Genomic DNA, 11,732 nt, shown 5'->3' on the forward strand with positions numbered 1-11,732 from the left:
TTCAATATCTGACACTATCACCTCTATTCAATATCTGACACTAGCACCTCTATTCAATATCTGACACTATCACCTCTATTCAATATCTGACACTAGCACCTCTATTCAATATCTGACACCAGCACCTCTATTCAACATCTGACACCAGCACCTCTATTCAATATCTGACACCATCACCTCTATTCAATATCTGACACCAGCACCTCTATTCAACATCTGACACCAGCACCTCTATTCAATATCTGACACCATCACCTCTATTCAATATCTGACACTAGCACCTCTATTCAATATCTGACACCAGCACCTCTATTCAATATCTGACACCATCACCTCTATTCAATATCTGACACCAGCACCTCTATTCAACATCTGACACCAGCACCTCTATTCAATATCTGACACCATCACCTCTATTCAATATCTGACACTAGCACCTCTATTCAATATCTGACACCAGCACCTCTATTCAATATCTGACACTATCACCTCTTTTTCAATATCTGACACCATCCACTGTAACAGTCCTCTTCTTGCGTTGTGTAACAATCAATCATCGACACGAACTCCAACTTGTAGCACCAGTCATGGAGATGTATTCTGTTAGGAACAGCACAACAGCACGTCAATGCAGGGCTCACCATCCAACTCTGCACTCACACACTGTACAACATATACGAACCCCCCCCCACCAGACACAGTAAGTTGTTAGCTAGTATTAGCGGGAATTCTCTACAACAAAATGCACAACAAATATTCACCAAATAATGCTGCATCTTATATGTGATGTTCGAATAACATTTACAATCAGGATCTCTACCTGGTCAGACCCAACTCAATGAACCATAGTACACATGTCAATCAGGATCTCTCCCTGGTCAGACCCAACTCAATGTACCACAGTACACATGTCAATCAGGATCTCTCCCTGGTCAGACCCAACTCAATGAACCATAGTACACATGTCAATCATGAGCTCTCCCTGGTCAGACCCAACTCAATGAACCATAGTACACATGTCAATCAGGATCTCTCCCTGGTCAGACCCAACTCAATGAACCATAGTACACATGTCAATCAGGAGCTCTCCCTGGTCAGACCCAACTCAATGAACCATAGTACACATGTCAATCAGGATCTCTCCCTGGTCAGACCCAACTCAATGAACCATAGTACACATGTCAATCATGAGCTCTCCCTGGTCAGACCCAACTCAATGAACCATAGTACACATGTCAATCAGGATCTCTCCCTGGTCAGACCCAACTCAATGAACCATAGTACACATGTCAATCAGGATCTCTACCTGGTCAGACCCAACTCAATGAACCATAGTACACATGTCAATCATGAGCTCTCCCTGGTCAGACCCAACTCAATGAACCATAGTGCCCATATCAATCAGGATCTCTACCTGGTCAGACCCAACTCAATGTACCACAGTACACATGTCAATCAGGATCTCTCCCTGGTCAGACCCAACTCAATGTACCACAGTACACATGTCAATCAGGAGCTCTCCCTGGTCAGACCCAACTCAATGAACCATAGTACACATATCAATCAGGATCTCTCCCTGGTCAGACCCAACTCAATGAACCATAGTGCCCATATCAATCAGGATCTCTCCCTGGTCAGACCCAACTCAATGAACCATAGTGCACATGTCAATCAGGAGCTCTCCCTGGTCAGACCCAACTCAATGAACCATAGTACACATATCAATCAGGATCTCTCCCTGGTCAGACCCAACTCAATGAACCATAGTGCCCATATCAATCAGGATCTCTACCTGGTCAGACCCAACTCAATAAACCATAGTGCCCATATCAATCAGGATCTCTACCTGGTCAGACCCAGCAGTTGTCTGTTGTATATGCTATACACAGATATATTATTATATTATATTTATCATTTATTCATGATTCATTACCATTTTGTTCCATTCATGTGACCGACCAATACTGGTTCATAGCATTTGACAGACCAACACGTCACCAGTCTTCTTCTCTCTAAACTGAAACTGAGATCTCTCCTTCTCAAACCAACGTCTGGCCTTACTGCCAAATTACAGCTACTGATAGTGAGGATTTGTACAGTCGGCCACTTAATGAACACACATTGGTTTATAGAACAGCACATGAATAAAACACAGACATTTGTTAAAATAATAGCACAAACATAAACATTTACATTACAATAATTTAAGTGTCTTTGTCCACAGACTAGGAGACAGGCCTCAGCATCTTCAGATTAGGTGAAGAAGTGTCTTTGTCCACAGACTAGGAGACAGGCCTCAGCATCTTCAGATTAGGTGAAGAAGTGTCTTTGTCCACAGACTAGGAGACAGGCCTCAGCATCTTCAGATTAGGTGAAGAAGTGTCTTTGTCCACAGACTAGGAGACAGGCCTCAGCATCTTCAGATTAGGTGGAGAAGTGTCTTTGTCCACAGACTAAAAGACAGGCCTCAGCATCTTCAGATTAGGTGCTACAAAACGGGAAGGATGAGGAGTGAGATACACCTGAGATAATGATGTGATGATGGTCCTATGATACACCTGAGATAATGATGTGATGATGGTCCTGTGATACACCTGAGATAATGATGTGATGATGGTCCTATGATACACCTGAGATAATGATGTGATGATGGTCCTATGATACACCTGAGATAATGATGTGATGATGGTCCTATGATACACCTGAGATCATGATGTGATGATGGTCCTATGATACACCTGAGATAAGGATGTGATGATGGTCCTATGAGATAATGATGTGATGTGATGATGGTCCTGATATACACCTGAGATAATGATGAGATGATGGTCCTATGGTACACCTGAGATAATGATGTGATGATGGTCCTATGATACACCTGAGATAATGATTTGCGTATTTGGTCCTATGATACACCTGAGATAATGATTTGATGATGGTCCTTGATACACCTGAGATAATGATGTGATGATGGTCCTGATACACCTGAGATAATGATGTGATGATGGTCCTATGATACACCTGAGATAATGATGTGATGATGGTCCTATGATACACCTGAGATAATGATGTGATGATGGTGCTATGATACACCTGAGATAATGATTTGATGATGGTCCTTGATACACCTGAGATAATGATGTGATGATGGTCCTGATACACCTGAGATAATGATGAGATGATGGTCCTATGGTACACCTGAGATAATGATGTGATGATGGTCCTATGATACACCTGAGATAATGATTTGCGTATTTGGTCCTATGATACACCTGAGATAATGATTTGATGATGGTCCTTGATACACCTGAGATAATGATGTGATGATGGTCCTGATACACCTGAGATAATGATGTGATGATGGTCCTATGATACACCTGAGATAATGATGTGATGATGGTCCTATGATACACCTGAGATCATGATGTGATGATGGTCTTACGATACACCTGAGATAATGATGTGATGATGGTCCTGATACACCTGAGATAATGATGTGATGATGGTCCTATGAGATAATGATGTGATGTGATGATGGTCCTGATATACACCTGAGATAATGATGAGATGATGGTCCTATGGTACACCTGAGATAATGATGTGATGATGGTCCTGATACACCTGAGATAATGATTTGCGTATTTGGTCCTATGATACACCTGAGATAATGATTTGATGATGGTCCTTGATACACCTGAGATAATGATGTGATGATGGTCCTGATACACCTGAGATAATGATGTGATGATGGTCCTATGATACACCTGAGATAATGATGTGATGATGGTCCTATGATACACCTGAGATAATGATTTGCGTATTTGGTCCTATGATACACCTGAGATAATGATGTGATGATGTTCCTATGACAGAACTATACAAATATACATTTATTACAGGCAGCAACACAAAAACATGCTTCCATTCTGAAAAGTACTTTCTCTTTGATCTGGGTAGCTATGTTTTTATTTGTCCTATATTTAATCATTCCACATATTCAAGGGAGGGAGAAAAAGAAACCGGTCTTACCTAGATTCACTCAAGTACTTAACAAGATGGTGTTCATGTTCACTAAGAGCTTTGAGACAAGCTCCCATCACTTCTGGTCCTTTAGGGAGGACTGCGTTCAGTAGTTCTCTCATTCGCTCCTGTTCAGTTGTTTCAGCTTTTATTCTGGAGTACTCTTCATCACCAATCATGTATTTTGACTGCAGAACATCTGCTATTGGATTTGTGTTTTTGACTCCCTGAATGAGTTCAGCCCTGTGTTTCTTCAGAAACTCCTCAGCAGGAATCCCAAGGAGTGTTAATGCTGAAGGGGAGGTCAATTAAATTAATATGGTTTTAGGGTTAACAGCAGCTGTTTCTACATCTTGCAGTCTCTCCAGTTACCATTCCTCTGATAGTCATTTCTTGAATAGAGCTGACTCCAGGGTTGTAGGCAATTCCAATTGAAGTCAGTCAAAAAATAAAAATGAAATTCCTATTGGGTTTATTGAGAAGTCACTGACAGTAAAAAGTAGATGCCCTTTTCCAGTTATTGAATTGGAATTTCAGTTCACTTCCTGAATTGACTGATTTATTTGGAATTGACACCTACCCTGGCTGACACGATTGTCTATTCTACATAACATACAGAGCCTGGCAAAAGTGTTCATACCCCTTGGATTTCTCTATTGTGTTACATAGTGGGATTCAGATGGATTTAATTGTAATGTTTTGTCAACAGTCTACTGAAAATACTCCGTAATGTCAAATTGGACCTGTCCCCCATACATACAACAGCTGGAAGGTCCCTCAGTCAAGTATCGCATTTCAAGCACAGATTCAACTTTCTACAAAGACAAGGCCTCATTTACAGTAACTTTGTAAGTATTTATATCATTACACCTTCATCACCCACTGAACACGACTCATGAAGACCTTCATCACCCCACTGAACACGACTCATGAAGACCTTCATCACCCCACTGAACACGACTCATGAAGACCTTCATCACCCCACTGCACCCGACTCATGAAGACCTTCATCACCCCACTGAACACGACTCATGAAGACCTTCATCACCCCACTGAACACGACTCATGAAGACCTTCATCACCCCACTGAACATGACTCATGAAGACCTTCATCACCTCACTGAACACGACTCATGAAGACTTTCATCACCCCACTGAACACGACTCATGAAGACCTTCATCACCCCACTGAACACGACTCATGAAGACCTTCATCACCTCACTGAACATGACTCATGAAGGTCTTCATCACACCACTGAACACGACTCATGAAGACCTTCATCACCCCACTGAACACGACTCATGAAGACCTTCATCACCCCACTGAACACGACTCATGAAGACCTTCATCACCCCACTGAACATGACTCATGAAGACCTTCATCACCCCACTAAACACGACTCATGAAGACCTTCATCACCCCACTGAACACGACTCATGAAGACCTTCATCACCCCACTGAACACGACTCATGAAGACCTTCATCACCCCACTGAACACGACTCATGAAGACCTTCATCACCCCACTGAACACGACTCATGAAGACTTTCATCAGTGTCCTTCATCCCAACTTGAAGAGATGTTAGCTCTATAACCCATTTTATAAACCTCGTCCACAAAAACAAACCTACATGTTGGATGAGAGTCGTTGCTGTACACATCTGAAAAACAAACAAGATAAAATATCATAAAACACTTTAATAGCATCTGTTAGAAAAGGACATTGATGATTGACATACTGTTCATGTCCAGTATTTCTTACCTTTTGATACCACTGATTTCCATACTGTCCTCTCATCATCCCCGATTAACTCCATCTCAATGTCCACCCCTGTGTTTCCCATTATCATCTGACAACAGCTTGGTGTGGTGTCTGCAGGTAACAGCTGAATCTTCTGTAGGAGGCCATATGGTGCAACGATTGAGACAACAGACAGACAGAGAGAGAAATAGTGAAATAGAATGATATTCCAGTTATTCATATACAATATGACAGATTCATGTCCTCAGCCTGATAAAACTACACCTCTGGATTGATGGAAGTGGAGCGGGGATTCTTGAACGCAAACCAACTGTTTAGCTTTAAGGACCCGTTTGGACTTGACAGGACGAATTCTGAAAATCCTTTGGACACCTGATTTTTCTCCCGTTCCTGAACAGCCTACAAAATGAGCAATGTAGTAGTCAGTCAGAACAATGTAGTCTCGTAATTCACACAACATGCAGCTCACTGAGCAATCCCTTTTTGTCAACAACAAAAAATGTGTATGCTTTTTGCTTTACGATCTCTATTTTACCAGGATATCATTTTAAAGGTGTACCAGGTAAGTTGACTGAGAAGAGATTCTCTTTTACAGCAACGACCTGGAGAAGAGTTACAGGGGAGAGGAGAGGGGGAAAATGAGCCAATTGGAAGCTGGGGATGATTAGGTAGCCATGATGGTATGAGGGCCAGATTGGGAATTTAGCCAGGACACCGGGGTTAACATCCCCACTCTTACGATAAGTGCCATGGGATCTTCAGTGACCATGGAGAGTCAGGACACCGGGGTTAACATCCCCACTCTTACGATAAGTGCCATGGGATCTTCAGTGACCATGGAGATGACACCCGTTAAACGTCCCATCTGAAAGACAGCGCCCTACGCAGGGCAATGTCCCCTTCACTGCCCAGGGGCATTGGGTTCTCCTTCGACCAGAGGGAAGAGTGCCGTCTACTGGCTCTTCAAATGAACGAGACAGAAATAGATTTCTCACAGAGCTGCATGTTGTCGTTGTAATCTAGAGATTTTCAACAAACTATCAGCTTTCCTTTAATAAGTTTCAACATACTGTTGTCACTTCAGTGATAGTGGCTCACCTCTTTCTGACTGGAGTTTCTGAGGAGCAGGTACAGCCTTGAAATGACTGTTGACTTTTTTACTGCCATGTAGAGGACCACGTCACAGTGGACGTCTACGTTCCAAGACAGTAATCTCAGTATAACAGAGATAGGTGAGAACTTGGGATGGAGAATCTTAACATGGAATCTGGTGACTTCATGCACTTCCTCTAAAGACACTCCATGTTCCTCTACATGAAGAATCTTCATCTCATTCCTCAGGGAAGGGTTGGTCCCTGAACAACACAATAAAAAGGAGACAGAAAGACAAATATTGTATTATTCATCCAACTAAAACACAAAGAATATGCAGTACCAGATCACAGTAAACTCAAACTCCCAGAACAGTTCATTCATTCATTCAGGAAGTGAAACTCAGTTACATGGAAATGTCTTTCTGAATACTAAATCTATGTGGTTTTACCTAAACAGACAAAGTGTGGCAGATGAACTTCCTCCAGTTCACCTAACTCCATAGTGATGTCCAGCAATGGACCACCTTGTGTGTACTGCATGTCTTTCAGAAGTTGACTGTAGGGTTCCCAGTTCCTGAAGTGATACTTCAGAATGACATCTCTCTCACACAGCCAGCGGAGCCCAGACACTGTGCACTCATAACTCCCTTTGGGTGTCCTGTGCCTTTTGGCAACAACAAGATGTGGTAGAGAGGGTCAGAGGTTGGATTAGAAGACTATTCCCAAAGGTAATGGGGAAATACACTAGCAATTGGAATGAAATGTTAAAAGTAGTTATTTTACCTGAACATTGTCACTCCCTGGACAGTGGAAGTCAAGGGTTCAATCTGATGCCAGTGTGTGGAGTTCTGAACAAGGACAAGCATGTCAGTAATACATATGGGGCCTGTTTCCTGGACACAGATTGAGTCTAGTGCTGGACTAAAAAGCATGCTCAATGGAAGTTTCAATATAAAGTTCTATAAGGTCCAGGACTAGACTTAATGTGTCCGGGAAACTGGCCCATTAAGCTAAGTAACAAATCTAATGTATTTATTCAATGTTACATGGAATGCTGGTGATTTATCAATTAAACTGTCTAATGACAAACTATGACAACAGCTAAAGTCCTGCATGCCTCCAAGCAGAACACAGGACTGTCTCTATCCCAGTATGAATGGTTGGTCACTACACACCTGGCTTTGAGACTGTGTTTATATTACTAAAGCAGAACACAGGACTGTCTATATCCCAGCATGAATGGTTGATCAGTACACACCTGGCTTTGAGACTGTGTTAATATTACTAAAGCAGAACCCAGGACTGTCTATATCCCAGTATGAATGGTTGGTCAGTACACACCTGGCTTTGAGACTGTGTTTATATTACTAAAGCAGAACCCAGGACTGTCTATATCCCAGTATGAATGGTTGGTCAGTACACACCTGGCTTTGAGTCTGTGCCTGACTCCTGCAGGTATGTAAAAAGTAAGAATTGACATTATTACTTACCTCAACATGGTCACAAGTCTTACAGGTCTGAGGAATCCCTGAAGGCAAAAGTAGTTATTTAAAATGGACAATCTCATGTAATAATGAATTAATAATCATTAAATAGAATTGTAATAAAAATGAATATAAGTGAGCAACAGTTTCAGAATGTACACTCATTAGCATACCATAATCTGACATAAGTGTTATATTAATTAATGTTTGTGGAAGCAGGAAACAACATCGTTCTGGTCCATGTTTTGTAGATGTTGGGGGCCTGATTTCTGATAGATTCTAGGATGAGAGCTTAAAGGTAGAGTCAGCTAAATGATGATGTACGAGAAGCACCACAGATATTGTGATGAGCAAGATGCTGACCCACTATGCTGTTACCTTTGTGCATCTACGTCATATCGCTGACTCTACCTTTAATTTTGTTTTGACCAAATAGATCATGATTAGTTCCTTGCCTGGGAATCAACTGTAATGAACGCTTTAAAAATATTTTGAGTCATAAACAATTATCAGATAACACTCACATTTCTCAGGTCCAAACTTGATACAACACTCTTCACCATGGTCTCTGGTGTCCTCAGGTCCAGGCTTGGTCCAGCACTCTCCACCATGGTCTCTGGTGTCCTCAGGTCCAGGCTTGGTCCAACACTCTCCACCATGGTCTCTGGTGTTCTCAGGTCCAGGCTTGGTCCAACACTCTTCACCATGGTCTCTGGTGTCCCCAGGTCCAGACTTGATACAACTCTCTCCACCATGGTCTCTGGTGTCCTCAGGTCCAGACTTGATACAACACTCTCCACCATGGTCTCCGGTGTCCTCAGGTCCAGACTTGATACAACTCTCTAAGCCATGGTCTCTGGTGTCCTCAGGTCCAGGCTTGATCCAACACTCTCCACCATGGTCTCTGGTGTTCTCAGGTCCAGGCTTGATCCAACTCTCTCCACCATGGTCTCTGGTGTCCTCAGGTCTAGGCTTGATCCAACACTCTCCACCATGGTCTCTGGTGTTCTCAGGTCCAGGCTTGATCCAACTCTCTCCACCATGGTCTCTGGTGTCCTCAGGTCTAGGCTTGATACAACACTCTCCACCATGGTCACTGGTGTCCTCAGGTCTAGGCTTGATACAACACTCTCCACCATGGTCACTGGTGTCCTCAGGTCCAGGCTTGATCCAACTCTCTCCACCATGGTCTCTGGTGTCCTCAGGTCCAGGCTTGATACAACACTCTCCACCATGGTCTCTGGTGTCCTCAGGTCTAGGCTTGATACAACTCTCTCCACCATGGTCTCTGGTGTCCTCAGGTTCAGACTTGATCCAACTCTCTCCACCATGGTCTCTGGTGTCCTCAGGTCCAGACTTGATCCAACTCTCTCCACCATGGTCTCTGGTGTTGGTAAAGCAGAAGGATAGACTGTGATTAAACTAAATACAACTTATAAAGGCTTGATATAGCATACATACAGTCTTCATAAGCAGTACAAAGGGTGTATAAAGGGTGACAGATCAGGTCCCTATGTAGGGTGCATTGCCTAAATGTGACATAACCCACTATGTCACCTTCCATAAAGTCAATACTGATGGTGATATTTAACTAGGCACAATCTAACTGTCTGTAAGTCCAACAGAACACATTAAAACACACCACTACTACTAATCTACCTGTCTGTAGGTCCAACAGAACACATTAAAACACACCACTACTACTAATCTAACTGTCTGTAGGTCCAACAGAACACATTAAAACACACCTCTACTACTAATCTAACTGTCTGTAGGTCCAACAGAACACATTAAAACACACCTCTACTAATCTAACTGTCTGTAGGTCCAACAGAACACAACACACCACTACTACTAATCTAACTGTCTGTAGGTCCAACAGAACACATTAATACACACCACTACTACTAATATAATTGTAGAAATGATTCCAGAGGAAACAAATTATAAATCATCGCTATGACTCACCTCTGAATGTGTTGGTCATCTATCGGACACAGGGTCAATGAGGAGGAGTACATTATAAACCCAGGATAGAGGGGTTCAGTGAATGTGGTGTGTTCTGTGTAGAAGTGTGTCACTGTACCAGAGGAGGACACACTATAGAAGGACAAAGTACCAGCTGGCCAGTCCAGATACACTCCAACTCTCTTAGAAACAGGACAAGTATCTGGTCGACTGTATCTGATGACTCCATTATGGTAAAAGTTATAAGCACTATCATAGCAGACTAAACACCAGGACTCCTTATTGTGTCCAATCCTACGGTCAATCTTCCCTCCCTTCCTCTTCATTCCTTTGTACACCACACCAATGAAAGCCCCGTCACCATCCCTCTCCACCTCCCAGTAATAACGACCTCCAGATAAGCCTTCTCTGCAGAGAACTTGGGGATGAAAGTCAAATCTTTCTGGATGGTCTTCATAATGCTGGTCCTCCACCACCCGTTTCAACTTCCTGTTCCCCTCAGACAGTCTCAGGTTTGGGTGTGCTGTATTTGGGTCCAGGGTGAGATGACAGGCATCTGTAGACAAAAGGAGAGTTTAATCAAACCACATCTTCATATAAAATGTTGTTTTGTAGGTACAGAACAAGTATTGATTGGTTACTATGTTACTATAGTTCTGAGTATTCAGTTAATTAGGATTGAAGAGACTTACATTTCCTCGGCCCTGATTTCAGCCTGCACTCTCCACCATGATCCACACTGTAGGAGAAACAGGTTATTGACTGACAAAGACCTAATAAAGCAGTCAACATTTAAACCATATTGTTGTGTTCTGGTGCGCTATCCCAGTTCATTACTATCCTACCTACTGCATACAGAACGGAGTACAGTTCATTACTAGAGACATACTGGTATTATATCCTACCTACTGCATACAGAACGGAGTACAGTTCATTACTAGAGATATACAGGTATTATATCCTACCTACTGCATACAGAACAGAGACATACAGGAATTCTATCCTACCTACTGCATACAGAACAGAGTACAATTCATTACTAGAGACATACAGGTATTCTATCCTACCTACTGCATACAGAACGGAGAACAATTCCAACGGGATATCAGAGATGCAGAAGAAGAGTATTCATGTGGTGATGATGTATGCTGTGTTGGATTGCTCAGCCTGCTGGGTAAACGTCCCCTTAATTCTACCATCATGTCCTCATGTTACTGACCCTACTACACTACATATGACACAACCACTTCTCACACTATTAGGACATCTATTCTGACTTACTTCAGCTTCATCAGTTTATATGTGGGATCCCTCAGAGCAGCTGAAAGCAGTCCCCCTGCAGAGTCTCCTGGGTGATTGTAGCTCAGGTCCAGCTCTTTCAGGTGGGAGGGGTTTGACCTC

At 42.6% G+C, this 11,732-nt stretch overlaps 1 protein-coding gene across 1 annotated transcript; it reads right to left on the reverse strand.

The window, feature by feature from the left end:
• Positions 1-573: 573 nt before the first annotated feature.
• On the reverse strand, positions 574-11,123 carry LOC149974653 (uncharacterized). The gene is made up of 12 exons (XM_090209857.1): positions 11,024-11,123; positions 10,332-10,887; positions 9,200-9,747; positions 8,370-8,407; positions 7,663-7,727; positions 7,329-7,543; positions 6,884-7,140; positions 6,050-6,184; positions 5,786-5,918; positions 5,655-5,684; positions 4,030-4,312; positions 574-2,488 (listed from the first exon to the last, which is right to left on the reverse strand). The coding sequence occupies exons 1-12, from the start codon at positions 11,121-11,123 to the stop codon at positions 2,482-2,484; spliced, it is 2,367 nt and encodes a 788-aa protein (XP_090065983.1). The 3' UTR covers positions 574-2,481.
• Between the last annotated feature and the right edge of the window lie 609 nt (positions 11,124-11,732).

Source organism: Oncorhynchus mykiss, chromosome 19 (genome assembly GCF_057628025.1).
Source record: "Oncorhynchus mykiss isolate SJ-2025 chromosome 19, ASM5762802v1, whole genome shotgun sequence".
In the NCBI taxonomy this organism is placed as follows: Eukaryota; Metazoa; Chordata; class Actinopteri; order Salmoniformes; family Salmonidae; genus Oncorhynchus; species Oncorhynchus mykiss.

Excerpts from the sequence above, each read along its gene's own strand:
- LOC149974653 (XM_090209857.1), bottom strand. The coding sequence starts at position 11,123 with ATGTTGACTGCTTTATTAGGTCTTTGTCAGTCAATAACCTGTTTCTCC. Across the intron at positions 9,748-10,331 it reads GATGACCAACACATTCAGAG|AGACCATGGTGGAGAGAGTT; the intron begins GTGAGTCATAGC and ends TACCAACACCAG. Across the intron at positions 5,919-6,049 it reads CCACTTCCATCAATCCAGAG|AAGATTCAGCTGTTACCTGC; the intron begins GTGTAGTTTTAT and ends GGCCTCCTACAG.